The following is a 26,279-nucleotide window of genomic DNA, read 5'->3' as shown; positions in this document are numbered from 1 at the left end:
AATATCATTACTGTGACTGTATTAATCAGTGTACAAAGAGATGTTTACAGATGGCTAAAAAAATTCCTACAATGGTCCTAAAAGTATGTATGGCTTGCCAGTTGATTTGGCACAGCTCAGAAATGAAAGGGAAACCATTTTTATTTATATATTTTGTGAGGTAAATAAATAAAGTTGGAAAACAGGTCAATTTCATGCATGCAAGGTTTTATAGTAGGAAAAAAATACCTTGCACCTGTTCTGACCCTTTACATGTGAGGTTATTTGTTTTCAAACTTGACCCCAAGCACCGGTTTCAGACAACTATAATTAATTTGTTAGATAAAGCATAAGGATATTTTATTTGTTTTGATTTCTAGGACTGTGGTCAAGTCGTAACTGAAATTCCTAAGCTACTGTACATAGCAGTTAATTAAAGAAAAGCATTAAGTAGAGGAGGACACCACCGCTGCTGTTGTCTTGTATCAGTATAAAAAGGCAGTAATTTTTTTGACAGCTACTGATTGGAAAGTTGCTTGCAGCCTTCCAGAAGCAAGAGGGTACATGCCGTGGATCAATAACCAGCAAATTTCCCATTAAAAAGAATACCTGAGCAATGTTTCAAATAGCCACTGGCATCTTAATTTTCCATGGAAACCTCAAATACTTGTGTGCTGAGGACAAGTCATTTTCGGACAATTTTTCCAGACTACTTGTTAACAGTTATTGCTGTCCCATAAGGTTGACAGCCTACATGATTGATATTTCATTTACTTGTCATCACTGTTGAGTAATGGCGAGCCCTATATTTCTGTGATTTTAAGGAATATAGTTTCCTGAAAGACATTTGCTTTAGTACGTATTCCAGAGAGTGTATCACATGTTTATGCTGTATGTATATATACTTTTACATCATAGAGGGAAAGAATGAGTTTCCTTTATGGTTTGAAAGCTCTCAGAAGGCAGGGTATCCTTCTATTAGCCCATAGCCATTGGGGGCTTCCTTGGTGGCTCAGTGGGTAAAGCATCTGCCCACAGTGTAGGAGACCCGGGTTCAATTCCTGGACTGGGAAGATCCCCTGGGGAAGGAAACAGCAACCCACTCCAGTACCCTTGCTGGGAAAATCCCATGGACAGAGAAGTCTGGTAGGGTACAGTCCATGGGGTCACAAAGAGTCGGACATGATTGAGCGACTTTACTTTCACTTTCACATCAAAAATCCACATTCACTTTGTTTTTAGGGTGACGATTCTTAGACTTGTTAATTTGTGATTTTACAGATGATATGGAATTTTGTAACTCCCCTTTATTTCTAAGGGAAAAATAAACTCAATCTTGTGATGATTTTAATGTACATAAAAGCAATGAGATATATGTACATGTTTTCTAAAAAGAAACTTTTAAGAATGTCAACAAATAATGATTATCAAAGAAAAATTTTCTGGAAGTGTGATAGCTAAAAAGGAAATATGCATGTGTTTTTAAGAAATATTATTTACTTACTTTTGGCTGCCTCAAGTCTTAGTTGCAGCATGTGGGCTCTCTCCATGGCAGCTCTAGGCTTCTCTCTAGTTGAGGTACACAGATTCAGTAGTTGTGGTGTGGGCTTAGTTGCCCCACAGCATGTGGGGTCTAGTTCCCCAACCTGGGATTGAACCTGGGTCCTTTGCACTGGAAGGCAGATGGACCACCAGGGAAGTCCCTGCATTTGCTTTTAATATAGAAACAAGTACAGAAGGGGAGTTCTGCTCTTTGACAGTCCCTTGAAACACAAAATCAGTGGCTTTCATTGTTGATATTTTCCACCAAGAACATCATTTTGTTGTTTGTCAAGTGTTAAAAGAAGTCAGGGCACAGAAGCCATTTCCAGGTTAGGTGGAAATATGCTCATCAATTAACATATTAAGGAAAATAGGAGCAGACTGTAATACAGCCTACCGAATGAACTTGTTTATGATGATATATGAAGGCTTTTTGAATTTGGAACTTTATTTTTCATGCTCAAATTTTTAAAGTGAAATTTGATCCATACTAAAGTATTTAGAAGATTAAAGCATGAAAGTCATGCTTGCTTGAAATTGGGCTGCCTTTTTATCACGTTAGTCCTGTTATCTTTGGATGGGTCATGTCTTGTTTGCTTGTTACACAGTCTCTGTGATTTTGAGTTCCATTGTCTGTATATTTTATACACAAAGATGAATAATGTTTGATTAACTAACTGGCATATAGGTCCAAACTGAATATGAGGCATCTCCATTTTGCTTTGTAAAGTCCAGGGAAAAAGAACAGAAGGCAATTTGAGAAATTTCTACTAAAATACTTTGTGTCATTTTTAATATATATCATTTTCAAAACATTTCTAGAGATGAGATACTGACCTAAAGTCTTAGTCAGCCATTTTTACTCTTAAAGACAGCGTGAAGGATAACACTATACTGGACTTTCAGTTCCGAGTATCCACTATAGTCAGTTTGATGTGCAAATAGAGAAAAAGAATTTTCTAGGCTGCTATGTATGTACCAGCAATTTACAAAAGTGCTGTGAATTAAACAACCCATAAGTGTCTGTTCCAGTGTTCATACATTACTGAGTAATCTCTTTCTATAATCTCTTTGCAGTATTATTCTACAATAATGGAACAGCAAGTAAATGGACAGTTAATAGAGCCTCTGCAGATATTTCCAAGAGGTAATGTTGAACAAATTCTAATCAACAATGATTATTTCAGCAAACTGTTTCATCAACAGTTATGTTTTCCAAAGGTTTAAATGCACATAACATGATGTTTAGCTCTTAATTTGAAAAAACAAAAGAAGTATTCATTACCATGGGGATTGCAGGCTATATTATAGTTATGGCAGATAAAATATCTAATTTAGTAGAGTAAATTAAACTAACTAGATTGTTTTTTGTTTTTGAAGTGCATACTTACGTTCGCTTAAAGAACTCTTTGGGGGTCCACATGGTTTCTAAACCAAGGAAAATGAATGACTTTAATTTTGGATATTTATAAATTGTGGCTCATGATGGTAGCCAGAGTTGCTATTAAGGAGAAAGCTTTCAGCTAGTATAGAAGCCTTGATTTACTAGAGGGTTTTAGGAGAGATATTTTGGTGGAATGTTTGGTGCTGGATTTTGGGGGGGATATATCTTCTAAATAATTGAAAATCCTCCTAAATAGGAATTTGATTGTTAAGTCTCAAAAAATATGAGCTGATGAGAGTGAGTCTTGGTGAGTCAAATCATTTGTTTTTCCCTTTAGGTTTGATAGTACTAGCCTTGTAACAGATATGATTGCTCAACTGTATATAAATGTTGTCTCAAAGTTTGAATAATGGTGAAAAAGAACAGTTTAATTATATAAACCATTAAGTCTTTCACCCATTATACATTGCCCTACTTGGAAGTCTGTGTTTTCTAACTGATGAAACAGATAAGAAAATTTCTCTGAGTCTTTTAGAAATAGCTTAATTAAAATAATTAGAAGTTAAACTTTACCTTCGTTAACTGATACTGTACAAATAATCATGGTATGAGTTTTCCAATTAGGCATTCTAGACTTTCATTACCTGTAACTCTCTGAAGTTTAAATGGCTCAGTTAACCAGTAGACTGCTATTTGCACTGATGAAGTCTCCAAAGGCAGCTGGCTCGGCCAGCCCATGAGGTCTGGGTTCAAGAGTAATGCTATTCTTTTAGCATTAAGGTGGGCAGCTGGCTTAGGAGTATTTAGTGAACTAATGATAATAACTTATTAAAGAGCTAAGTAAGTAAATAAAACTTGGCCATTGATAACATATCTGAAACAATGATGATTAATTCAGTTCTGTTGTACCTGAAGACTAAACTTGAAAAAAAAAAGAGAAAAAAAAGTTGCCATTTCTATGTATCAGGCCAATAACAGGATGCAAATTATTTCTTAACAAGACAAGAGAATTTGGGGAAATTTCAGAACTGTTTTTCCATGAGGAATATTTTTTTTTTTTTTTACTGGCTGAAATCATTTCCATAAATTGCTTTCCTGCTTTATAACTTTATAGCTCTCTTGTAGCAAACCCTAGTACAGTACCCTGGATTATTGTAATTCTAATGCCTTGGGTCTTCATTTCTTTTCTCCCATAATATTTACTTCTCTTCGTCCAGAATCTTTCCAGGTTCTCTTTGTTTTCTTTTATCTTGTGAACAGTCCCTGTCAGTCTCCCTGTCCATATACCATTGTGGCCCTCCCATGATAATAACAGCTGTTTTTAGAGATATTGCTTTGTGTGTTACCATTTCTAGTTCTCTCAAAAGTCCTGCCTATTATTGCTTTCATGTTAGAGTTGAGAATATTTAGGTCCAGAGACATTAATTAACTCTAGTGTTAGTCGCCCAGTCGTGTCCGACTCTTTCCGATTCCATGGACTGTAGCCTGCCAGGCTCCGTCCATGGAATTCTCCAGGCAAGAATACTGGAGCGGGTTGCCATTCCCTTCTCCAGGGGGATCTTCCCAAACCAGGGATTGAACCCTGGTCTCTTGCATTGCAGGCAGATTGTTTCACATTCTGAGCCACCAGGGAAGCCCACTCAGTAACTCTAGAGACACACAGGTTTTAAGTGGTTAATGTACACTTTGAATAAGAATTTTGTTTAAGTTGTAATTTGTTTAAAGTAGGAGGGCTATTTGCTCTTATACAGGTTAAACTATTAGTAGAGTATGTATGGGGGTAGTTTGGAGGACTTGATAGGAGTGTGGAGAAAAGTATGTTGTAGGGAGGAGATTCTTAAAAGAAAACATGTTAGATATGAGTGTTACATGTAGTCCTAGCACAGAATCTGCTGTTGTTGTCTGTCTTAGTCTATTAGTCTCCAGTTAACAGAATTAGCCTTCAATGAGAAGAATCTATTAGCTTCCAGTACATTATTAAATATAGTTCTTCCATACCACATTTAAGTTTTTTAAAGTATGAGACTCAGTCTCCCTGTCTCTGTGGTTTTTGTAGATACTGTTGTATAAGTCTTTATAGTTTTATACTTTTTTTGCATATTTATCTACATAAAGTATAGATTTTATGCAATTTTATTTTTATATAATTTAATATATATATAATTTTATATTAGATTTATATGAATTTAGAGTTTATGGAAATTTTTACAGTTAAGAGTATAGACATTAGGTATGTTACCTGGGTCTACTGAGTTGATGAGAGACTCTCAGGCCCATGTTATAAAGAATCTCTAGACTGAGCAAATCAGAAGGACAGGAGAAAATGATTCTGTTCTAACAACAGGTCTTATCATTCCAAGTGGCACAATTGTGTTGGATAGTAACTTCCCTGCCCAGGACTGAGTGCTCTTTGTAGTTAAAAGATATGTCAACTATTAATAAGCATGAAAATTCACTGACTTTATAGTAACTTCTGACTCTACAATTTTAGAAAATTAAGATTACTGTATTTTTTTAATACTGTTTAGATTTCCAGTTATAAAGATTTAAGAAGCCCACTGAGGAGCAAGGCAGATGTTAAGGTACCAGATAAGAGTTGATGCCTGTCTCTAATTCCTTAGTTAGTCACTTCCTTACTAAATGAAGTTTATAAATGCACTGGTACTTCAGAGGAAATGCTCTGAAGTGTTTTCTTAGGATGTATTAATGGTCCCTAAAGGACCAGGCATCAAGTGTATGTGACTGTTGTTTTGTTCAAAAAGTTAATTTCCATTCTAAGGAAAGAGGATTTGGAGTCTTAATTTTAATGTATTTTAGAAAAACAAATAAAAATGCTTTATTGAGGTTTAGATTTTTTTAAGGAAAATAACATAATAAATTTGAATATGCTTGATATACACAAAACTAAAGCAACTGATGTGCTTCATAATTATTACCTACATCATCTTCTTATTTAACAGCTCTATTTCTTGTCAGAAACAGAGGGAAATACATGTACATCTGAGAAAGGAGCAAAAAAAAAAAAAATCAGATTCATCCTTCCCCAAACAATCAATCAAAATTGACGGCCCCTTAACATTTAATATGTAGGACACCGTAGTTTTCAGATAGAAGCAGCCTATATAACATGGACACAAAGCTCTTTATTTTTTTAACATCTGATGAAGAAGCATTTACTGAATTGGAAAAGTGTTGTACTAATCTGTACCTCAAGATGATGTAGAGAAATTAATGTTATTTTTCCTGGTACTGCTTTATCTTTAGACTTAAATATTAATAAATGTCAAGATTTGTAAGAAATGTGACAAAATTAATGATACCTCTGTATTTAGCAAATTTGACTACTTATTGCTATGCAAACTAGTATTCAAACTTGAATATTTCATAGAATCTCCAGCAATCTTTTTGGCATTAAAAGACCCTCCTCCCTCTCCTCTCCAAAAACCCTAGCTATTTTCATTGTAGAATAAGTGATAGCAGATATATGATGTAATAGAGTGAAGAAAGATTGCAGAAATTTGAATTATGAAAGGAATCTAATCATTTTAGCTCAGTTAACTTGATTTTTATATGTTTTAAGCAGAAATTGGAATTTATATGAGGCAGTGTCAGAAAGCTCTTTGCATTTATAAATGCTCACTCCTGCAAGTTAAAAACCCTGGTTCATAATTCCCACTCTGGGTCTTGGGAGCCACTTTTCAATCATTTCTCTCTGCTAATTTTGGTGTCACCCTCATTTCTTTTTAAACGATTCATTTTGAGCAAATTTGTAAATGGCCCTGATGTGTTCTACAATTTAGTCAATTACTGTTTCAGCCTGCAAGCCTCCTGGGGAACGGAACATACATGGCCTGAAGGTACGAATTTCAATAATTGTTTCAGTAAAGTTAGATGGATTTGTAATGCTGTGTTCCACTTATTGAAATGTCAAATAAAACTGCACTTTCTCAAGCTCTGACAAGCGATCCTTTTTTTTTTTTAAATGGGATGTGGAGGGGGAGTCATCTGTAGTATTTGTTCAATATATGTGTGTGTGTGTGTGTGTGTGTGTGTGTGTAGGGAATTTGATCCCAAATTTTTAAAACCCTTTTTATTTTTGGAATTGTTTTGTTGGTCTGTTTTTTCAGGATGATCCTGGCTACTGATCTCCACAAAGATTTATTTGAGTGAAAATATAGACTTCATTTCAGTGATTAATTAAGCACATAAGCATATTGCACACAGAATACCCCCCTCTTCTTTTGACATGTTTATGCTGGAAACATATATCTATTTAATGTCCTTTGATTGTTCTGCGTATTTTAAATTCTAGGTTTCTGCTTAAGGCTTTACATTTAAAAGAAAAACTGGCTATTGTATTAGACTCAAGTGTTTTATAATTAATTGCTTGGACCTCATTTTTCAGTGAATAAGAGACATTTTGCAACATTCTGCCTGGTTTTAGAGCTGGAGGGATATAATAATGTGAGATTCACTATTGGCTCTTGGATGTATTCTTAATATACTTTTTTGAATACATTGTTTTTTATATAAAACAAAAAGAAACAGTGAACCAAATTTCTTCTCTAGAATTGAATTCAGTTCTAGACAGTGAATTGAAAATTTCCCATTTATCTCTCCTTTTTTTTTTAGCACTATTTAAATATTTGAATAATGGCAGAAGCAAAGTATTATGTAATATACAGGTTGTACATTTTTTGTAACCTATATACCAAATAGTCTCCAACCATGGGTTGGTCTAGCAACAAGCTAATTAACCTTCATAGCGAAATGAGAAATTTGTGGCAAATTATAGGTTAATTAGAACTGTGTCCTCAGAACACAGACTGATCAAGATTCTTTCTTTACTTGTAGGTGAATACCCGGGCTGGACCCTCTCAACACAGCAGCCCAGCAGTCTCAGATTCACTTCCAAGCAATAGGTGAGAGCACGCAAGTAAAATGTGCCCAAAAGCATGATTATCTACAGGGCTGAGGGTGGGGAACAGGCTTGTGGGATGACACCTCTTTTCCATAAGACCACAAAAGTGTGTATGTGGCTAAGAAGAAATCTGACCAGCTAAGTAACCTCAGCTTTGGTATTGACTGAAAAGAAAGGACCTCACAGAAAAAGATAAACAAGTTGAACTGTTAATTTTGGTCTGTGGAGTGGTTTTCCTTCAGTCCCAGATTATACAGAACCAGAAAATTCAGTGTCTTTGACCGTTTCATGCTCTGATGATCTGGTTTGTAGGTTGTATAATAGTTACTCTTTCTGTCTTGCTTGTCCATCTTTTGGCAGTATGATGTTCCACTGACGCTTCCCCAGAAAGAGACAAGGAAAGAGTAAGGTAGTGAAATTTAAATTGACCAGCCATGTTGTTCATTTTTGTACTTTTGGTTATATAAGAAATTGAGGTATGTTAGAAGGAAGACAGTTTTCATTAATTCATTCTGATGTTGTCCCAGACTGGGATGGATACTCAAGACTTGAGCCTCTGCAAAGTGTTCTTCTGACAGGCCTGAGAACTCACTTCTGAAAGATGAAGGTCCTCAAGTAGACTGACGTGCTTAAGCCGAGAGAAATCTAGGTCTTGTTTGTCATACATTCAGTTAGTCCGCTGGTGGACGACATCTCATTATTGTGCTTGAAGATGACACCTGAAGGTGCTTGTTCTGTGTGTGTGTGTTCACACTGGTGACTGAAAAGCCATCGCAGAGCCAGATCACCCTTCCATCGCGTGCCCTGGTCTTCCTGGGTTTAGGGCAGTACTCAGTGTTGGCAGAGCCATCGTCTGCTGAGATGTAGCTTAGGCTTCTGCTTTCCCTTCCATGCCCCTCCTTTCCCCCTTCCACTCAGATCTTGGTTCTTTTGCAGCTGGGCTTTACTGCAGGTAGAGTCTCTCCTTTTGACTCTTTTCTTTGCTCTCCTGTCCCCTCCTGAAAAGTCACTTCCTTGGTTGTTTTTTTATAGCGTCAGTAGATCTTACCACAGCTTTCCTGCTGTGAACACGCTACTCTTGCAGTGTGTTTCCTCTTTAAACAGTGTTAAAATACATCCTCTGGTTTTTCACCAGTGGACCGTCTGTCTCCTGGTCCTGAGGGGTAGTTCTTTGAGTCCTCATCCAAGTGCTCGGCCCTGCTCAGCAATGCTCTGAAGCCTCTCTTTCATGCTTGTTGGGTACGTGAGCCATGGCCACTGAGTAGAGGCATGGGGACTGAGGGTCACTTGCTACAGTCCGCTCAAAGAGGGCAGGGCCTTTAATCATTGCCACTACTTCTAGAAAAAATGATGTTCAGTGATGTTCAGACAGACTATGAGCCGTGAGTGAAAGCAAGGATTTTTCCTGGTGTTTTAGGTCAAAGTTCATCATGGTATAAAAAGCTAGATGAAGCTGAGAAAGATAGTAAGACAGAAAAGCAGTACGATAAATTTTCAGTTCTCTCAGATTTGGTTTTCGAAGTGAATTAGCTTGGCTTTTAAAAGACTGTCATTTATATTCACAAAGTATGATACAATCTTTGAGTTGGAAAGAGACTGTCTGATCTAGTGGTTCCAGCCCTTTGTTGTAGCATCCTCCTTTAGGGATATGACAACTTCCCAGATAGTAATGGTAGTTTGCTCCAAGAGAGATTTTTGTTATGGGAGGAGTGTAGCTGGAGAAGTCCTACAGGTGATTTTAATGTACCACCCTAGGTTGGCCGTTTTCTGTGCCGTGTTGGTAACTAATCAGAAGTATTTATTGAGTGCCTCCTAGTTATCTGGTGTTGTCCTACCCACCAGGAATACATTGTGGTCCCTATCCTCTGAAGTATGCTAATAGGAATATAAGACCACCCTACAGTATGCAAATAATTATACTTTACAGTCATTGTTAGGAAGAAAATAAGCAGATTTTAAAGTGAAAGAACCTGGGCAGGCATGTGTTTAGATTTGAACTGGGTATCAGAAGTGGGAGGAGGCAGTGACATTCTGTTCCGGCCTGAAGGGTGAGAAGGACCTAGCCACATCCAGAACCAGAGAAGGGCATGTCAGAGGGGCAGGAGAGCGTCAGTGAAGGCCCAGGGGTGGCAAAGGAGCTCCATGTGTTTGGAAGGAGGCCAGTTAGGCTGGCACACAGGGAGGGCTGCTGGGCTGGGGGAGGGCATGAAGAGGTAGGGAGAGCAGGTAGGAGTGATAGGAGAGAAGGAGGTGACAGGAGCCAGGTCAGGTGGGGCCTGGTGTTTGAGTTTTCCTCTCGGTGTATTGGCAAGCCTTTAGATGACTTTCAGCAGAAAAGCACCATGGCCAGCACTGTGTTTACAGAAGATTCTTGCCTGTGGTGTAGAGCAGGAGAAGGAGAGGCCCCCATCTAATCCAGCCCTCCTTGGGTTCCTGACTCCCCTCTCCTTACCAAATGGTCGTCCAGGCGCTTCCGAAACATCCCTGTGGCAATAACACCCTTTACTGGCTGAAGTACTTGTTTTATGTTCATGTAGCCATGTCTCAACATTCTTTTTCATGAGCTGAGGTTTGTGTCCTTTTAGGACCCACTTGTAAAGACTGAAGGAAAGTTATGACCAACCTAGATAGCATATTAAAAAGCAGAGATATTACTTTGCCAACAAAGGTCTGTCTAGTCAAGCCTATGGTTTTTCCAGTGGTTGTGTATGGATGTGAGAGTTGGACTGTGAAGAAAGCTGGGTGCCGAAGAATTGATGCTTTTGAACTGTGGTGTTGGACAAGACTCTTGTGAGTCCCTTGGACTGCAAGGAGATCCAACCAGTCCATCCTAAAGGAGATCAGTTCTGGGTGTTCATTGGAAGGACTGACGCTGAGGCTGAAACTCCAATACTTGGCTACCTCATGCGAAGAGTTGACTCATTGGAAAAAACCCTGATGCTGGGGGGGATTGGGGGCAGGAGGAGAAGGGGACGACAGAGGGTGAGATGGCTGGATGGTATCACCGACTCGATGCACATGAGTTTGGGTAGACTCCAGCAGTTGGTGATGGACAGGGAAGCCTGATGTACTGCGATTCATGGGGTCGCAAAGGGTCGGACACGACTGAGCGACTGAACTGAATTGAACTGTAAAGACTGAGTTTAGCCCTCAGAACAGGGCTGTTCCCTCTTCTCGATGATGCATCTGCCAGTCATCTTCCCGCCAAACAGACTTCTAGATTTCCTGTCTCAGTAAATTCTCCCACATCCACCTGGATGCAAACTCCACAGATGACCTGCCAGGCGTCCTTCACTGCTTCCTGGGTCTCTCTTAGCCCCGCATCCAGTCAGTCCGTACATTTGTAGGTTCTGCCTTCTGAATCACTGTGAAGTCTGCTTGCCAGCATCTCTGTTTCTGCAAAGGTAGATCAGGCTCCTTCGACCATTGCTACAGCCTCCTAATAGCTCCCCACTGCAGTACCTCCTCCACGGTGCAGCCAGTGTGATCTTGCCGATGGGTGTTTTGAGCCCCTCATTCCCCACTTTACTGATCCATGTAGCCTTTAGTACCAACTGTAGCTTCCACAGCAGGTAAACCATGGACTCCCACATTTGGGTCCTCTGCCCACTCTAGCCCCCTGGCCTGCCACTCCCCATACCCCTTCCAGTTGATGCTCCAGCTTTGCTAATGAATACATGGTACCCTTGATGGATCACATTCCCTCTTACTACTGGGCCTTCACATCTGTTGCTGTCTCTTTCCTGGTTGCTTCTTTTAATCCACTCCCTCCTTTGCCTTCATCCTGGCTAACCTTGGTTATCTTTCAGGAACAAAGCTGTTGTCTTCTTCTGAAAACTGTCCCTCATTATTGCCCACCTCCTTGTCTATGCCAGGTATCCCTTCTATGAATTCCCATTATCTCCCTGTGCTTGCTTTTACTATAGTGGTTAGCACATTGTATTGTAATCACTTCTGTCCCCCAATAAATTCTGTACTCTTTGAGGGCAGTGATGGTTGCATATTCATTATTTTTTTAAAAAAGATTATTTTATTGACATTGATTTACAGTGTTGTATTAATTTCTGTATAGTAAAGTGTTAAGGTATATATATATATATATACACACACACATATAGATACTCTTTTTCATATTCTTTTCCATTATGGTTTTCAGTAGATAAAGAACATGTGGTACATAGATACAGTGGAATACTACTCAGCCATTGTTGAACCCTAGTTCTCAGCATGATGCTTCACACATAGGTGATAGTTAGTCAGTACTGCTTGAATAAATGAGTAGACAGATTCATTTATATTCCCTCTAGGTTTTATCTCTGAATTAAATTCTCCCAACTCATTCAGCTTTTCTGCTACATTATTTCTAGTCCCCTCACCCTTTCACTCTTCTTTGAATATCTCAGTGTCCCCTAAAGTATCATACCCAGGTGACAGTTGTATCACACTTAAATTTTAAAGGATCTTTTAAAGTGACTTTTAAATAGCTCAAGTCACAGTTACCAGATAAAACACTGAGTCAATTGGGGCACAAAGAAATTGCCAGCATGTATAAATGTAATTTTTTGCCAGATCAAGGTTGGTAGCCAGATATTGGCATAATGAATGAAATCAGTTTTTTCCTCTGTCACTCTTAAAGCATGAATTGGTCTTTGCCTTAGTTGGATGACTGTTTATTAAACTGAGCTTACGGGACTTCCCTGGTGGTCCCGTGGCTAAGACTCTGAGCTCCCAGTGCAGGGGGCCTGGGTTCAATCTCTGGTCGGGTAACTAGAGATCCCATATGCTACAACTAAGAGTTTGCATGTTGCAACTGAAAGATCCCACATGCTGCAACGAATACCTGGCATAGCCAAATAAATAAATTTTTTTTAATTGAGTTTACTCATTCACATGGTGTTCCTAGGCCATAATTAACTGAGTTCAAGTCCACTGCCAAGCATGACCTTTCCTGAACATCTTGGCTTTCTCCTATAAAATTAGGATGATTAAAATTTCCATCTATCTACTGCTGGTGTTTAGAAGATTGATGAAGTTGTATTAAGGAATCACGTTTTGTTTCTTGGATGAAAGGTGTTGTGTAAATGCAATGAATCAAAATGTTACTATTTCAGGTTGCATGACATAATGGAATATCTGTAGAGAAACATTGCCTGGGCATTGTTTGCTTATTTCTGTTTTTATAATAATTGCAAATATTAAATTGGGACTATTTATGGGAATATAAGGATCCAGATGTTCTCCAGAAAAAAAAAAGTGTATGTTAGAGAGATAGACTAAAGTGATCTTGAGCAAGGTCTGTACCTTGGGTTTCTTTATATATAAGAAGTAATTCTCCCCTACAGGGTATACCCACAGGGGTATAGTTATTGTGAGCATTAGATCAGGATACTGCTGCTGCTGCTGCTTAGTCACTTCAGTCGTGTCCAACTCTGTGCGACCCCATAGACGGCAGCCCACTAGGCTCCTCCGTCCCTGGGGTTCTCCAGGCAAGAACACTGGAGGGGGTTGCCATTTCCTTCTCCAATGCATGAAAGTGAAAAGTGAAAGGGAAGTCGCTCAGTCGTGTCCGACTCTTAGCGACCCCGTGGACTGCAGCCTTCCAGGCTTCTCCGTCTTTAGGATTTTCCAGGCAAGAGTACTGGAGTGGGGTAAGTAATAGCATTTAGCAGAATGCATGGCACATGCTCATCACTTGGGAAATAGTAGAGTCTGTTATTTTATTTTCAGCTGGTCTCATTTTAGGCAGTTATTTTATTTTTTTTAATATATTTCAGGTTAAGTCCTATTCTGGAGAATTCTTAACTGCTGCTTAGTGCATGAATTCTTAGACTTGGGAGGATGTTATTAAAGTTTAGAATCATTGGTTGAAGACACATTTTATAAAGTCTGGGGAATATAGAGACTAGGGGCTCATAGTTTTCATTTAATAAATTTAAGAAGTATTTATTAGGAAAAGTAATTATAACTTGGAATGGTGAGTGTGGTCAAACTTGAAGTCTGAGGTTTTCTCAAATATAACTTATTAAGGGTAACAAATGAATGTGTGTGAGTGTGTGTGTGTGTGTGTGTGTGTGTGTACTACCATGTAATAACAACCAGAGTAATGACCACCATTTATCAAATACTTAATATGTGTCAAGTCACTGGGCTAGGCTCAAGGGTGGGAATATATAGAGATGTGAGTAAGATGTGGTCTGTGTTCTCAGGGAGCTTCCAGTCTGGGAAAGGGTGTGAAGGAAAGAAAGACATCTGCAGATAACTACCAAAGGGAAGAGTTAGTTTGGCAGATGGGGAGAGGGTTAGAGTAGATAGATTAAGGATAGAGTTAACACACTTTAAATTTCAATTAAAACATTGATGGGAAAAGGTACTATTTTATACACCACTCTACTAATTGAGTGCATGTGTACAGGTGTAACTCAGTATGAAGCTAGAAGGACTTCATAACATCCTTTGGCCACTTTCCCTAAGCTCATCCATATAAATTTTTACATAGTCATATATTCCAGAGAAGAACATTCCCATATTTCTTACATAATTCTGGAAACTGACTCTCATCCCTGTAGGAGAAGAAAGGAAAGAGAAGGCAGCTAAAATCGATTCGATGCCTCAGTGTACAGAACCCAGTGCTAAGCTCTTTGTCATATTTAATCTTCTTGGTTGCACTGACATTGATATTTCCCCCACTTTATAGAAAGAGGAAATTGAGATTTAGAGAGGCTAAGTATCTTGTTCCAGAGCACACAGTGAGTAAATACTGCGATTATTTCTGCTGCACATTTGCTTCTCAGGAAGCTGAATTGTAACTCTTAACTATAATTAAAAAAATAAGAACTTAAATTATTTTATCTTTTTGAAGTTCTGTAGTCTTTGCTGTGAACATTCTAAGAGTGCATTCTTAAGTGCTTGGTAGTGCTCAACATAAAATAGCCACTGAAAGGCTACCCCAAAATAGCAGAACTAATAGCAGGGAGAGGTCTCTGAAGTAGGCTGTGCAGCAGTCTAGCTTCATTATTATAGTAGTCTTCTTTATTGCTTTAGATTACCAACGGGCTTCAGTCTCTTACTGATGCCTGTGCCATTTGGCTAGTTACTTTAGAAAATATTTTACGTAGGGATAAGGATGTCAAAAGTGTAGTCTATGTCTACACCTAAAGCAAAAGTGTATTTTAGTCTAGAACGTTCAGTGTTGTTCAGAGGTGTTTAATGAATTTCCTATTAAAAACTATGCCTTTTCTTTTCAGCTTAAAGAAGTCTTCTGCCGAACTGAAAAAAATATTAGCCAATGGCCAGGTAGGTTTCATTACAGATTAAGATTTTCTGGTAGTAGTAACTTAGTGCTGTCCAGGTTTTTTTTAAAATCCATAAACTTAATAAACAGATAAAGGGTCTGTAAATTTCTTATTGTCATAAATGAATTACATGGCTTAATTTGATTGGCAGAACAATTTGCAGCACGTTTTTCAAACTGTGCTAATGGGTTTCACTCCCAGCAGATTGAAGTACCATGCACACACCCTGCTGCCAGCTCAGGGTAAAAAAAGTTAATCAGTTCTGAACAAGTGTGTCAACCCATGGGTTGTTGAAATGGCCCTGCATCCTGAGGTGACTGCTTCTTTCATTATCTTTAGGGAGAAAAAGAAAAACTGTTAACTTTCTCACCTTAGTTCCTTCTTTTGTCCTGAAACTAACACTGGCTTTTTAGAGGAACAGAGTCACAGCAGACCTTTGCCATTTAACATTCCTGGCCTTCAGGAACCCTCAGTTTGTTCAGTTGACTGGTCATCCAAAGCAGAATGACCTCCTCCCGTCAGTGAGGGACAAACGGGCCTGCAGGCCAGTTATTTCTCACTAATTTTGATTCAAGTAAATGGACACATCTGAAATAGTATAGTGCTTTTAAACATACACTGGTAAATTAAGCTACCTACAGGGTCCTCGATTCTTCAATAGCAACATAAATGCGCTTTAATGTTTGTTATAGAGGAAGCCCTTTGATAGCCTTGGAGGCAGGCGCCTGTCCATTGCGATCAAGCCTGCCTATTAGGCTCTATTGACTGAGACATCTGTGTCACCGCAAATAAAAGACTCTTATTGATTTTCTTAACTGCTGTTCACTTCCCGTCCATGTTTCGAAGGCTGAAATCTTAATTATCTCAGATGCTTATTCAGTGCCTCCACATGCTGACCTCTCCAAGCCTCATTGGCATTTCATGAATCAAGTGCTTGTAGTGGAGCATGTCAAGAAGACAAAGCTGGGTCCCCATGCTTGTCCTTTAATATCACCTGTAACTTGGTGGCCTAATAGATGTGTGTGCCTTAAAATGATGACTGTATGGTGGTACTTCTGGAAACCTTACTTATTTAGCATGTAATCTCTTGAATATAGTTAGAAAAAGGAAATTGATTTGGTTTTAACATCTGATTGTTATCCAGAGTGTGTGAATTCTAGTCCTTAACTATTCAGTGTTCAGCTAAGGAGAATCTGGTGTTGTATGTATAATCTTATTGGTCCCCAAATTTTAGATCATGTTTATCTAATAGTACTTTAAGCAGCCAAAGTTTTTGTTTCAGTTGAGGTCCACGTATATATCCCCCTAGTGCCCTGCATGTTTTCAGACACAGGAAACAAAACCTGACTAAAAGCTGAAATATTGAACCTAGGATATTTATGTATCTCCAACATGTTTGCATTCTAGTTACTAACTGTAACTTATGAGTTACTTGTGTTCTTCAGCTGGAAAATATATTTCAAAATTGACATAAATTAAGAAGCTTTAACTACATTTGTTCAACCCAGGCAACGGAAAATAACCTGTCATAGATTCTTTCAAAAATGAAAAACAGTTTATTTCCAGGGCAAAAAAAAAATTCTGAAATGTTCCTAGTATTCTGAATCTAATGCCATAAATATCTTAGTGCCCTCAGTTAGGAAATTCTCTTTGGTGGAGAATTGTCATGGCAATGATTTTTGACACTTAAAGATTGTTTATTGCTTTCCCTGGGGAATGTGATCGCCCCATGTTAAACAGCATGGGATTTCCTTACTTTTAAGGATTAGCCATTTTACGTTTACTTTTATTCACAAAACAAAACAAAGAACTCCCACCTTTGGTAGTCTTCAAAATACCTCCTCCTCCTCTTAATTCCTCAGTCCTTGGTGCTATCAGGTAAGTAAAGAGTTGAGCGAGATTGCATTGCAGTGAGGTAACATGCTCCATTGTGGCGTCAATAAATTTCTGGGCTGAACACTGACACCACTTGCTATAGAAGATGTAAGTCACATTTAACGATACTTTAACACTTAAGCGTAGTCTTTTATTTTAGTGGTTTATGCTCTCAAGCATTAATAATGATTTGCCTTTCCACTAGCCTCCACTTAGGTTTAATAAGGAATTCATATTAATGATTAAAAGAAAGGGACATGATTCTTCAAGATAATCAAATATTGACAGGTTAGAAATAGCTTTCTGCCTGGGTTCATTGATATAGGTTATGTGATATAAATATTTATTTCTTTTCTGTCACTCAGAGTAAATGCCACCAATTGATTCAGCATTGATATAGTGTCAACAGTTCATAAGAAACATTTGACTGGCTTGTGTTTTCCGATTAGTCTCTGCTGTATAAAGTGGGATTTACTAAATCTCTCCAATTGTCTGCTCATAGAGTGTGACTGCTTTCTGAAACCATTATTGCTTCGATTTGTGAAGCAAAGGTCTGGTGATAGGACTGGTTTCTGTCAGACCTTTACATATAAAAGTAGGATTAATTGAGCATTTTTGTTTTAATGATTTATAAGCGATAGGTACTGATTCTTCTTAATACAGGCAGACAGTAAACAAAGAATATTTTCTTTGTTGATCCATAATTGAATTCCATTTCATTTTCCTCATTAATTTCATTAATATTGTATTAAATCAAACATTTTTTAGGAAGTTTAACATTTAGCCATTGGAATGAAGGCACTGTTTTTCTGTAATCACTTTATGATGGAGGATTCCTTTTTTTCCTGCTTGAAAAAAACATCATAGGTATTTTTGGCATGTTTTATTGAGTGCTGTAAGTCAGTACTACTGCTGGGTTTTTCCCACTTCAGTTGCAGTGCAGTATCATCTGTTTAACATTGGCCCTTGATTTGAAACTGATTGGAAATGGCCCAGTGGGTCAATTTAAAGGATTAAAAAAGTGCAGTTACTCCAGGGATGTATGACTTTGACCTTCGCATCTCTAAAGTTGTGTTTCCTCGGTTTTTGAAAAATAATTTGTAGGAGAGAGTGACAGTGTTTTTCTGTTCTTAATTACTCAAGTATAAATGTACTGTGAAGTCAGAAATCTAGAAATAATTCTAATCCTGCTACATGTTGGGCTGTTTTGTGAACTTCAGATACCTTTAAAAAACTTCCTGTGTTTAGGAGAAAAAAAAAAAGGAGGAAGAAAAATAGTATTCAACATAAAATTAGCTTTAAAAACTGTCCTATTACCAATATATGTAAAACACGTAGAGTCTCCCAGTTCATCTTAGGTCTAACCTGAATGTGGATGAGAGTGTGTGTCCGGACTCCATGACAGCTGTCTCCCCAAACCAGCAAAACCTCCCCACTCTTCCGGCACCCCCCCCCCCCCCCCCCCCCCACCCCTCGCTTCTCTTTCAGCAGCCTCAGAGCCCAGTGCCCCTGTGTCTCTCAGGTCATTTGCTAGCATGGCAGTTGACACATAATTGTAACTCTCAGGGTTTTTTTTCTTCTTCCTCCCTCACATCTGTTATTCTGCCTTTTATTTGCCTTTTTTTTTTTTTTTTCAGTTGAAATAAGGAAACTGACTAATACTGAAAAGTTATTTGGTATCTTTAATTGTATAAAAACTTTCTTTTACCCCTTACTTAAAATAAAATAGCTATGTGATTTCTCTTCTTAAAAACAAACGTAGTTGATGAAATTGCTTTTAACTTTTGAGTGCCCTTCAGTTGATTATTTTCCTTTCTATGGGCCAGTGACCATTGATGGAGAGGCTGTCCCTCTATACTTACCCATGAGATCAGCTGAGACTCAGTTCTCACCTTGACTAGTTACGTGACACTAATGAATTGGCTTATAAGCTTAAAATGTTGTAAAAATATATGATTTTTATGTTACCTGATCTCAACTGTAATATTTAAATACTATACTTTGTAGGCTTATAAATCCCACCTTTGTATCATAATGAGCACTGTTCCTAGGTTTCATTTTAGAAAAGTTGAATTAATATGCTTTTCTAAACTAAAAAGGCAGATACGTTGTTAGCTATTTGTTTATCCCTTTAATGATTGTTTCATATTTAAGATCAATTAGAGTAACCCATTTTGATCAGAGATAGACAATTCTTAAAATTTTTTGTAATCAGTTCATAAGCTTGACCCTAATAGTTTTCCTTTTTTAAAACTTTTCTGACATGATTAATACTTACATACTGTATAAAAATTAGAAGGTTCCCATAGGCAAAAATATCTGATATTTTTAAATAGAAAAATCTACTAGTCTATTTACAGTCTAGGCAGATTTCTATATAAAGCTTTAAAACATTGTAGAAACACTTAATTTTTTATAGATACTGTTTTTTGAGTGACATAGTTCTAGAACTTATTCTTTAAAACCATTTTTATCTTTATGATACTCTTACAGTCTTTCTGATTATCTGAGGGATTCCAAATTTCCACCCTTGAATTTGCCTAAACATTGTATTGGCATGCGCATAACACTTGTCTGTACACACACACCCCCTACACCCTATATAGCCTCCATAACATCCCCATATCACTGAAGCTTTCAGCTTAGCCCCTGCCTTTTTTCTGTCTACCACTCCTGGTTAAGTTGGAGTGCTAGGTGGGTGACTGTGCCACTTTTTTTTTCAGCCTAGGGGTTTTAAAGGTAAAAAAAGACTGATGTTGGGATTATAATGGTTGAAGCTACTTAGAGACCTACCCCTTTGCCTTTTCTGCCTCCAGCAAAATATCACAAAATCAAGCCCCCTCTAAAGTCCTAGGTCTCTCACAGTATGTTATTGGAATGTGTAATATCACTGAGTCTTGATATTTATATTTTTCTAAGAGGAAACTACTGTTCCTTTTACCTGGAAAGTTCTGACGGTGTGGTGTAGATGGAGGGGATGTAATCGGACTATGACGTCTCTGGGGCCCAGATCCTATAGCTGCATCCAGCTTACCCTTAAATCTCATTGCTGCCAATTCAGGATTTGTGGACATTGAATGAACTTTCTCCTAGAAATTTATTTCAGGCCATGATGAGGATACAGATTGTTCAGCAAGTTACTAGTACAAATTAGGTTGTTGCAGTAATGTTTAGGCTACCTTGAGGAATGTTTTCAAGGAAGTAGCCTATTTGTACCCACCAATATATACTGATATTTACGTACGTAAATATTACATATTTTATACTGTTTGATTAAGGTAAACCCAGTAGGAACTCTCCTAGTTTATTTAGCATCTCAAGTTACTTTATGTGCAATTTCATGCTGCTTTAAAATTTGTCATTTGGTCCAGAATAATGAGATTTTCTTTTCTTCATGCCACATATTTTATATAGGTTGAAATTTGTTTTATTTTCTGTATTAGTGATTTAAAGGAAATGAAGAAAAGAATTTCCCTCAAATAGAAAAAATTTTGCCAATTTTTATGACTCATCTGTCATTTTGCCTCTGACCCTAAATGTAGTAATTAGCTGGTTGCAAATTACATCAGTTAGGTTATACTACAATTAAATTAGGTGCTGAGATTGGCCTTTATACATTAATCTGTCAATATTCTTTTACAGTTTGGCAGAATGGCTTAGAAAGGAAGCTGTTTCTATAACTTCCACTGTATTCCTAATTATCACAGTTCTCTGAAGCTTCAACCTCAGAAATGTATAGAAGAAAAATATTTCCCTTGATAAATGGAGCCTTGTTTTATTCCACTGGTGAAAGTTTAGAGTAGAGCAAAATATTTAAAGCTTTACTATAATGGTCTGAAAGCAAACTATTTTTTTTCCAGGTGATACTGAATTAAAAACTCCATCCATTTTTTGCCCATGCAAGGCAGTGCAATTCCCTGGAAATTGATTTTTTTTTCAGGGCTTACTATGGCTTTTCCCAAGCTTTAGCTATATGGAAAATAACATTTTATTGAATCCACTTAGTGAATAAAGTTGGCAGTTAATTTTTAAGCAACTGGACCAGTGTGTAGAAAATTACTGAATACCTTAAATAGAATCTGACTAGTCTTAAAGTCATTTGATAAATAATTACTTAGGGAGTTGTTTCAAACTCTAAAACATTATATTGTGGGTACTAAAATAATTTCACTTCTATTCACTATACAAATGAGTGTAGTATTTGTGGTATAACAGTTTTACAGAATCTGGGAAAATGTACATGTTGCTTTGTATAATGAATTAGAAAAATGACTTTATATGAATCACATGCTTACTTGTTTTCCTTTTATGCATTATAATATTTTACTGTATGTGGCTTTTAAAGTGTGTTGATTTGGCACTTTTCCATAAGATTTCTACCCAGCTATTGCTGGGTACTAATTTATCATCCTCCCCCCCCAAAAAAGCAGTGTCAACTCTAGGAAAATCATTAACATTATTCAGTTAGTTTGTTTAATGTTAATTAGAGGGTCACTTGAGTTTTCAGGGGCTGATGTATTTACAGATTGTGCATTGGATTACTAGGGGTGTGTGTGTGTGTGTGTGTGTGTGTGTCTTGCCAAGTCTGACTTTAGTTACGTGCAGTGCTGTTTGGCCGTGGTTATTGTAGAGCTGGAGACCGTTCTTATCGGTATCTCTGACCTGACCCTTTTGAGCTATGTTATATCATTCCATTTTGACACCTTTTATCAAACTTTAATGAAATGACCCAGGCAAACAAATTGTCATTAAACTTTCCATCACTTTGTCCCTTGGTATCGTCTTTTATAAATTGGACAGCAAATGTTGTATTGATCTTCTCGTTCTTGCAGCTGAACTTGAAATGACCCAGACTGCTTGTTGTTTATGGCCCAGAGTTGCTTTTCCTTGACATTTCCATCCGCAGCATGACACCCTTTTTGTTTTTCTTTCTTTCTTGTGGAGATGAATGAACAAGACATACGGTATCGAGACACTCTTGGTCACGGCAACGGCGGCACAGTCTACAAGTGAGTAGTCAATTTTGTTTAAACTTTCTCTCCACTTTTGCCAAATGTGGGTATCCAAGTTCTCCACGGCGGAGATTTTTAAATGACCACCAGCACTTAGATTTTATTTCCACATGTGACTCCAAAATTCTGTAAGGCATCTATTTTCTCAGAAATTGCTTGGAAAAGTGCATTTATATTGCCTTTTTAATATTTCTGAGTCTGCATCTCTCCTGGGTGAGCATTTAATAGTCCACCATTAACAAGTATACCTTTAACTGGCCTGAAGTTTAATGCATTTTTTTTTCACTCTTTTAACACCATTATTTTTTTTTAACTTGCCAGCACCCTATGCTAGTCCCCTGCCTGTTTACACCTATGCCCAAGGGAAGACAAACCTTATAAATACCATTGCTTTGCCCTGTGTCGACACTTAGTGATTCAAAAGCCTCTTCCTGTTGTGTTTCCTCCTCTCCTCACCCTACACCCCTGAGAGAATTTCTACACATTGATGAATATGTTAAGTTATAAAATTCTCCCAAATTCTGGTTGCAGTGATCTTAGCCTAAAGGAGTGTTCATTTTCATATTAAAAAATGCTAACCGTAAAAAATACTTCTCTCGACAGGGAAGTCTTTCTCATGCAGTAGTGCAAAGTTTAAACTACATAATGTAATATCTGGTACTTAATAGTCTGCAATGATGTATGAAAAATATTCCACTAGGAATTAAAAAAATCCATATTCTGTAAGAAAGCCCTGAGGGTGTAATAAAGCTTTCCTCTAGAGAGCTGTTTTCCATATATACACTACCCCTGCATCACATTATAATTGTGTTTTTACCTTAGATATTTTACTATTGATATTAATATATATTTGCAAAGTTGTAAAATAATTAATTTATGTTCTTATTGGTTACTGATTTTCTTACAATTTTGAGTTCTTACTAACCATGTGAATATAGCTAAAAATTGCCCTGTTGCCCTTGAACATGAAAGGTCACATCCTAAAATTCCAGAATATCGTCAACTCAGATGCAACCTTGGCATAGAATTAGATTTCTCAGGTTAGAAGCTCCTTCAAAGTTATCTGATCCAGTTCCCTCCCTAGGGCTTTGATCCTCTCTGTAGGTAGAGCCAGGAAATGTCCTTTCTCCTAAAGTCCTTTAACATAGTCCTTTAAGAACATATGTTTACATATTTGGATGGTTTTCCCTCTAGATGACTGAGTATGGCGAGTAGTTGGTCTGAATGTTAATTGCTTCCACTATGCTAATTCAGATAATTAAATAATAACACATTTCATTCACAATCCTTGGGTCTTACCCTCTTGCCCTTAAAATGTGTGATGCCTAATTCGTCTAAAGAATTTGAGGTTGCCATTGTCATTTCCTGGATCTGTACTATCATTCCTTCCCATGCAACCCCTGCTGCTGCTGCTAAGTCACTTCAGTCGTGTCCGACTCTGTGTGACCCCAGAGACGGCTTCCCACCAGGCTCCCCCGTCCCTGGGATTCTCCAGGCAAGAACACTGGAGTGGGTTGCCATTTCCTTCTCCAATGCATGAAAGTGAAAAGTGAAAGTGAAGTTGCTCAGTTGTGTCCGACTCTTAGTGACCCCATAGACTGCAGCCTACCAGGCTCCTCCATCCATGGGATTTTCCAGGCAAGAGTACTGGAGTGGGGTGCCATTGCCTTCTCCATGCAACCCCTAGTACTGCATAAATAGCATTTCTTCGTTCTGGTCTTCTCCTCCTCACTCTTATCTGACTTGACTTTTTACCCTGTCCTGAAGGTTCTTGGGTTCAGGTACCATTAGAAATAAGAAGGAACATGTATACTCAAATTGCTTCTCTTGAGTTCCCTAAAGGGAGCAGTTTTCAAAGTCTCAGCCTTTCTTCTTCTTAATGCTTTTATGCTAATGTTCAGGTGTAGAACAGTTGCTAGATAAGTTTTCTAGCAACTCTTTGAATGCCTTTTATCGGCTTCGAATAGAATCCAAACACATTTCTTTAGACGTCTAACCTACTTATTTGTGTTGTTTCAGCAAATGTTTGACTCTTGAGCATGTCAATATTTTTAAATTGAAGGCCTGTTGTGAATTTACTATCCTGATTTATTCTAGAAAGGAGAAAACATAGGACCACACCCCAGCAGAAAATTTTTATTGGAAATAATATTCTATGTGTTAAAATTTTAATCTTTTATCTTAAAAAAAAGGGGAGAGGGCATACAGGGAAGTAGAAATAACATGCCCATCCAGCAAGGGAAAATTACAGCATAAAATTATTTTAGTGTTGTTTTTCTTTAACTATTATCCTTAATTGTAGTAAAAACATAAAAATTACCATCTCAGCCATTTGTAAGTCTACAGTTCAGTGGCATTAAGTGCGTTCACATTGTTGTGTGACCGTCAACACTGTCCGTCTGCACTTTTTTGTCTTGCAGATAATTTCCCATTCGCCTGGCTAATGTTTTTAGCTAAGAAGCATGGCTAGAAGTTTTCTTTTTATTAGAGTCACAGTATCCAAGGGAGGGTCCGTAGCGCGAGTTCTTTAATTTGCTAGGATGCCGCAGTGACATTAGCAACTTCTTCTGGGTTTATATAGTTGGCTTCCATTGCTGATGCTCAGAACATGTTGTAAGAGTCAGTATGTTTTTGACAGTGGTTGTTTATGGAGGGTGAGTGGCGGTGTCATGATCATTTCAGTACTTTATTTTATGTCATAGATTTCTTATGCAAAGAAGACATTTCACTTATTGCCTAGGTGATTCTTAAGGAGAGAGAACATGAAGATATAAAATTACATGACCACTTGTCATTGATCAGTTCAGTTCAGTTCAGTTGCTCAGTCATGTCCAACTCTTTGTGACCCCGTGGACTGCAGCATGCCAGGCTTCCCTGTCCGTCACCAACTCCCAGAGCCTACTCAAGCTCATGTCCATCACGTCATTGATCATTGTCATTGATCATTGGCCTTCATTTCTCTCTGGGCTTCAATTTGTGGTGTTCTATTTCTGGCTTTTAGTTCAGCACAAAGAAATGGTATAATCGTCAAGAAATGAAAAGCCACTTTACTAAAGTCTCTATAAAACTGAGTGTTTGATGTGTTATGATTGACTTTCTCCTATACTAAGTTTACCTTAATGGTGTTGACTATAAAAACTGTGATTTTTCAAACAAAAATGATTACATTACAGGCTATGCTACATAAACTAGATGAAGAAAATATTGGAAAATCCACTCATTGGTAACAAAACTGCCTAATGGGCCTATTTTTTTTTTCTTATAAAGAATAATAAAGCTAATAAATGTGAAGCAAAAGTTGATATTTCAGTCTTATTTACTCCACTTGAGATGTTGTGAATTTTAAGGAATACGATATTGTGTAACTACAATATATATTATTTAATAGTTGATCACATTTTCATCCTTTAAGTTTGGATATTCTCCTCAGTTATACAGTATGAAATTCTGGGCCTATGTATTTGAACCAAATGTGGATTCTGTGTATAGCCCCCTGCTGAACTCATGATAGTCATCCAGCCAGATAATTTTAAATTGTGGTATCTCTTGGATTATTAGTTTGGATGAAATGGATCAATTCTAGGAGAAAGAATTATTTAGGAAAAGTAAATGAATGTATTTTAACTGCTTCATTTCCTAAAGTACAAGTTGCTCCAAAAAATAAATCAGGAAGCACACATGTACTATTCCCTTCTGATAGATTCACAATGAATTCTGAAAACTTAGAGGAAGTAGAAAACAGTATGTGTTGTGGTTAAGTATAGGGACTCTGAGTTTGAATTCTGCATCTGCCACTAAGCAGCTTGTGTGATGTTGGGAAAGTTACATAGTGTCTTCTATCTCAGTTTCCCTATGCATAAAATGGGGATAACACTAATACCTATCTTATAAAAGTGGGCTTCCCAGGTGGCTCAGTGGTAAAGATTCTGCCTGCCAGTGCAGGAGACGCAGGAGACATGGATTCGATCCTTGGGTTGGGAAGGTTCCCTGGAGGAGGAAGTGGCAACCCACTCCAGTACTCTTGCCTGGAGAATCCCACGGACAGAGGAGTCTGGTGGGCTGTAGTCCATGGGGTCACAAGGAGTTGGACAGGACTTAGCAACTGAGTACACGTCTTACAAAATTACTGTGAGGTTAAATTAGATGTTCCATAAAAAAGTCTTAGTACTGTGACTGACACTGAATGTTCATGGTACTTACATGAACTTACTACTGTTCATGATCGAAATGAACAGTGATAGAGCATTAATCCCTGGGCTTTCTATGCTTACTTG

The 26,279-nt window shown here is 37.7% G+C and overlaps 1 protein-coding gene across 2 annotated transcripts in view; it reads left to right on the top strand.

Annotated features, from left to right (window-relative positions):
• The window catches only part of MAP2K5 (mitogen-activated protein kinase kinase 5), a 261,252-nt gene that overhangs the window by 37,162 nt on the left and 197,811 nt on the right, over nt 1-26,279 (top strand). For both annotated transcript variants that reach the window (XM_068963925.1, XM_068963924.1), the window contains exons 4-8: nt 2,599-2,668; nt 6,722-6,762; nt 7,760-7,827; nt 15,071-15,119; nt 21,938-22,002. In XM_068963925.1, coding sequence (XP_068820026.1) covers nt 2,599-2,668; nt 6,722-6,762; nt 7,760-7,827; nt 15,071-15,119; nt 21,938-22,002 — 293 coding nt within the window. The remainder of the gene's footprint in view (nt 1-2,598; nt 2,669-6,721; nt 6,763-7,759; nt 7,828-15,070; nt 15,120-21,937; nt 22,003-26,279) is intronic.

This window comes from Capricornis sumatraensis, chromosome 2 (assembly GCF_032405125.1).
Source record: "Capricornis sumatraensis isolate serow.1 chromosome 2, serow.2, whole genome shotgun sequence".
NCBI lineage: Eukaryota > Metazoa > Chordata > Mammalia > Artiodactyla > Bovidae > Capricornis > Capricornis sumatraensis.
This window is presented reverse-complemented; position numbering and strand designations above follow the sequence as displayed.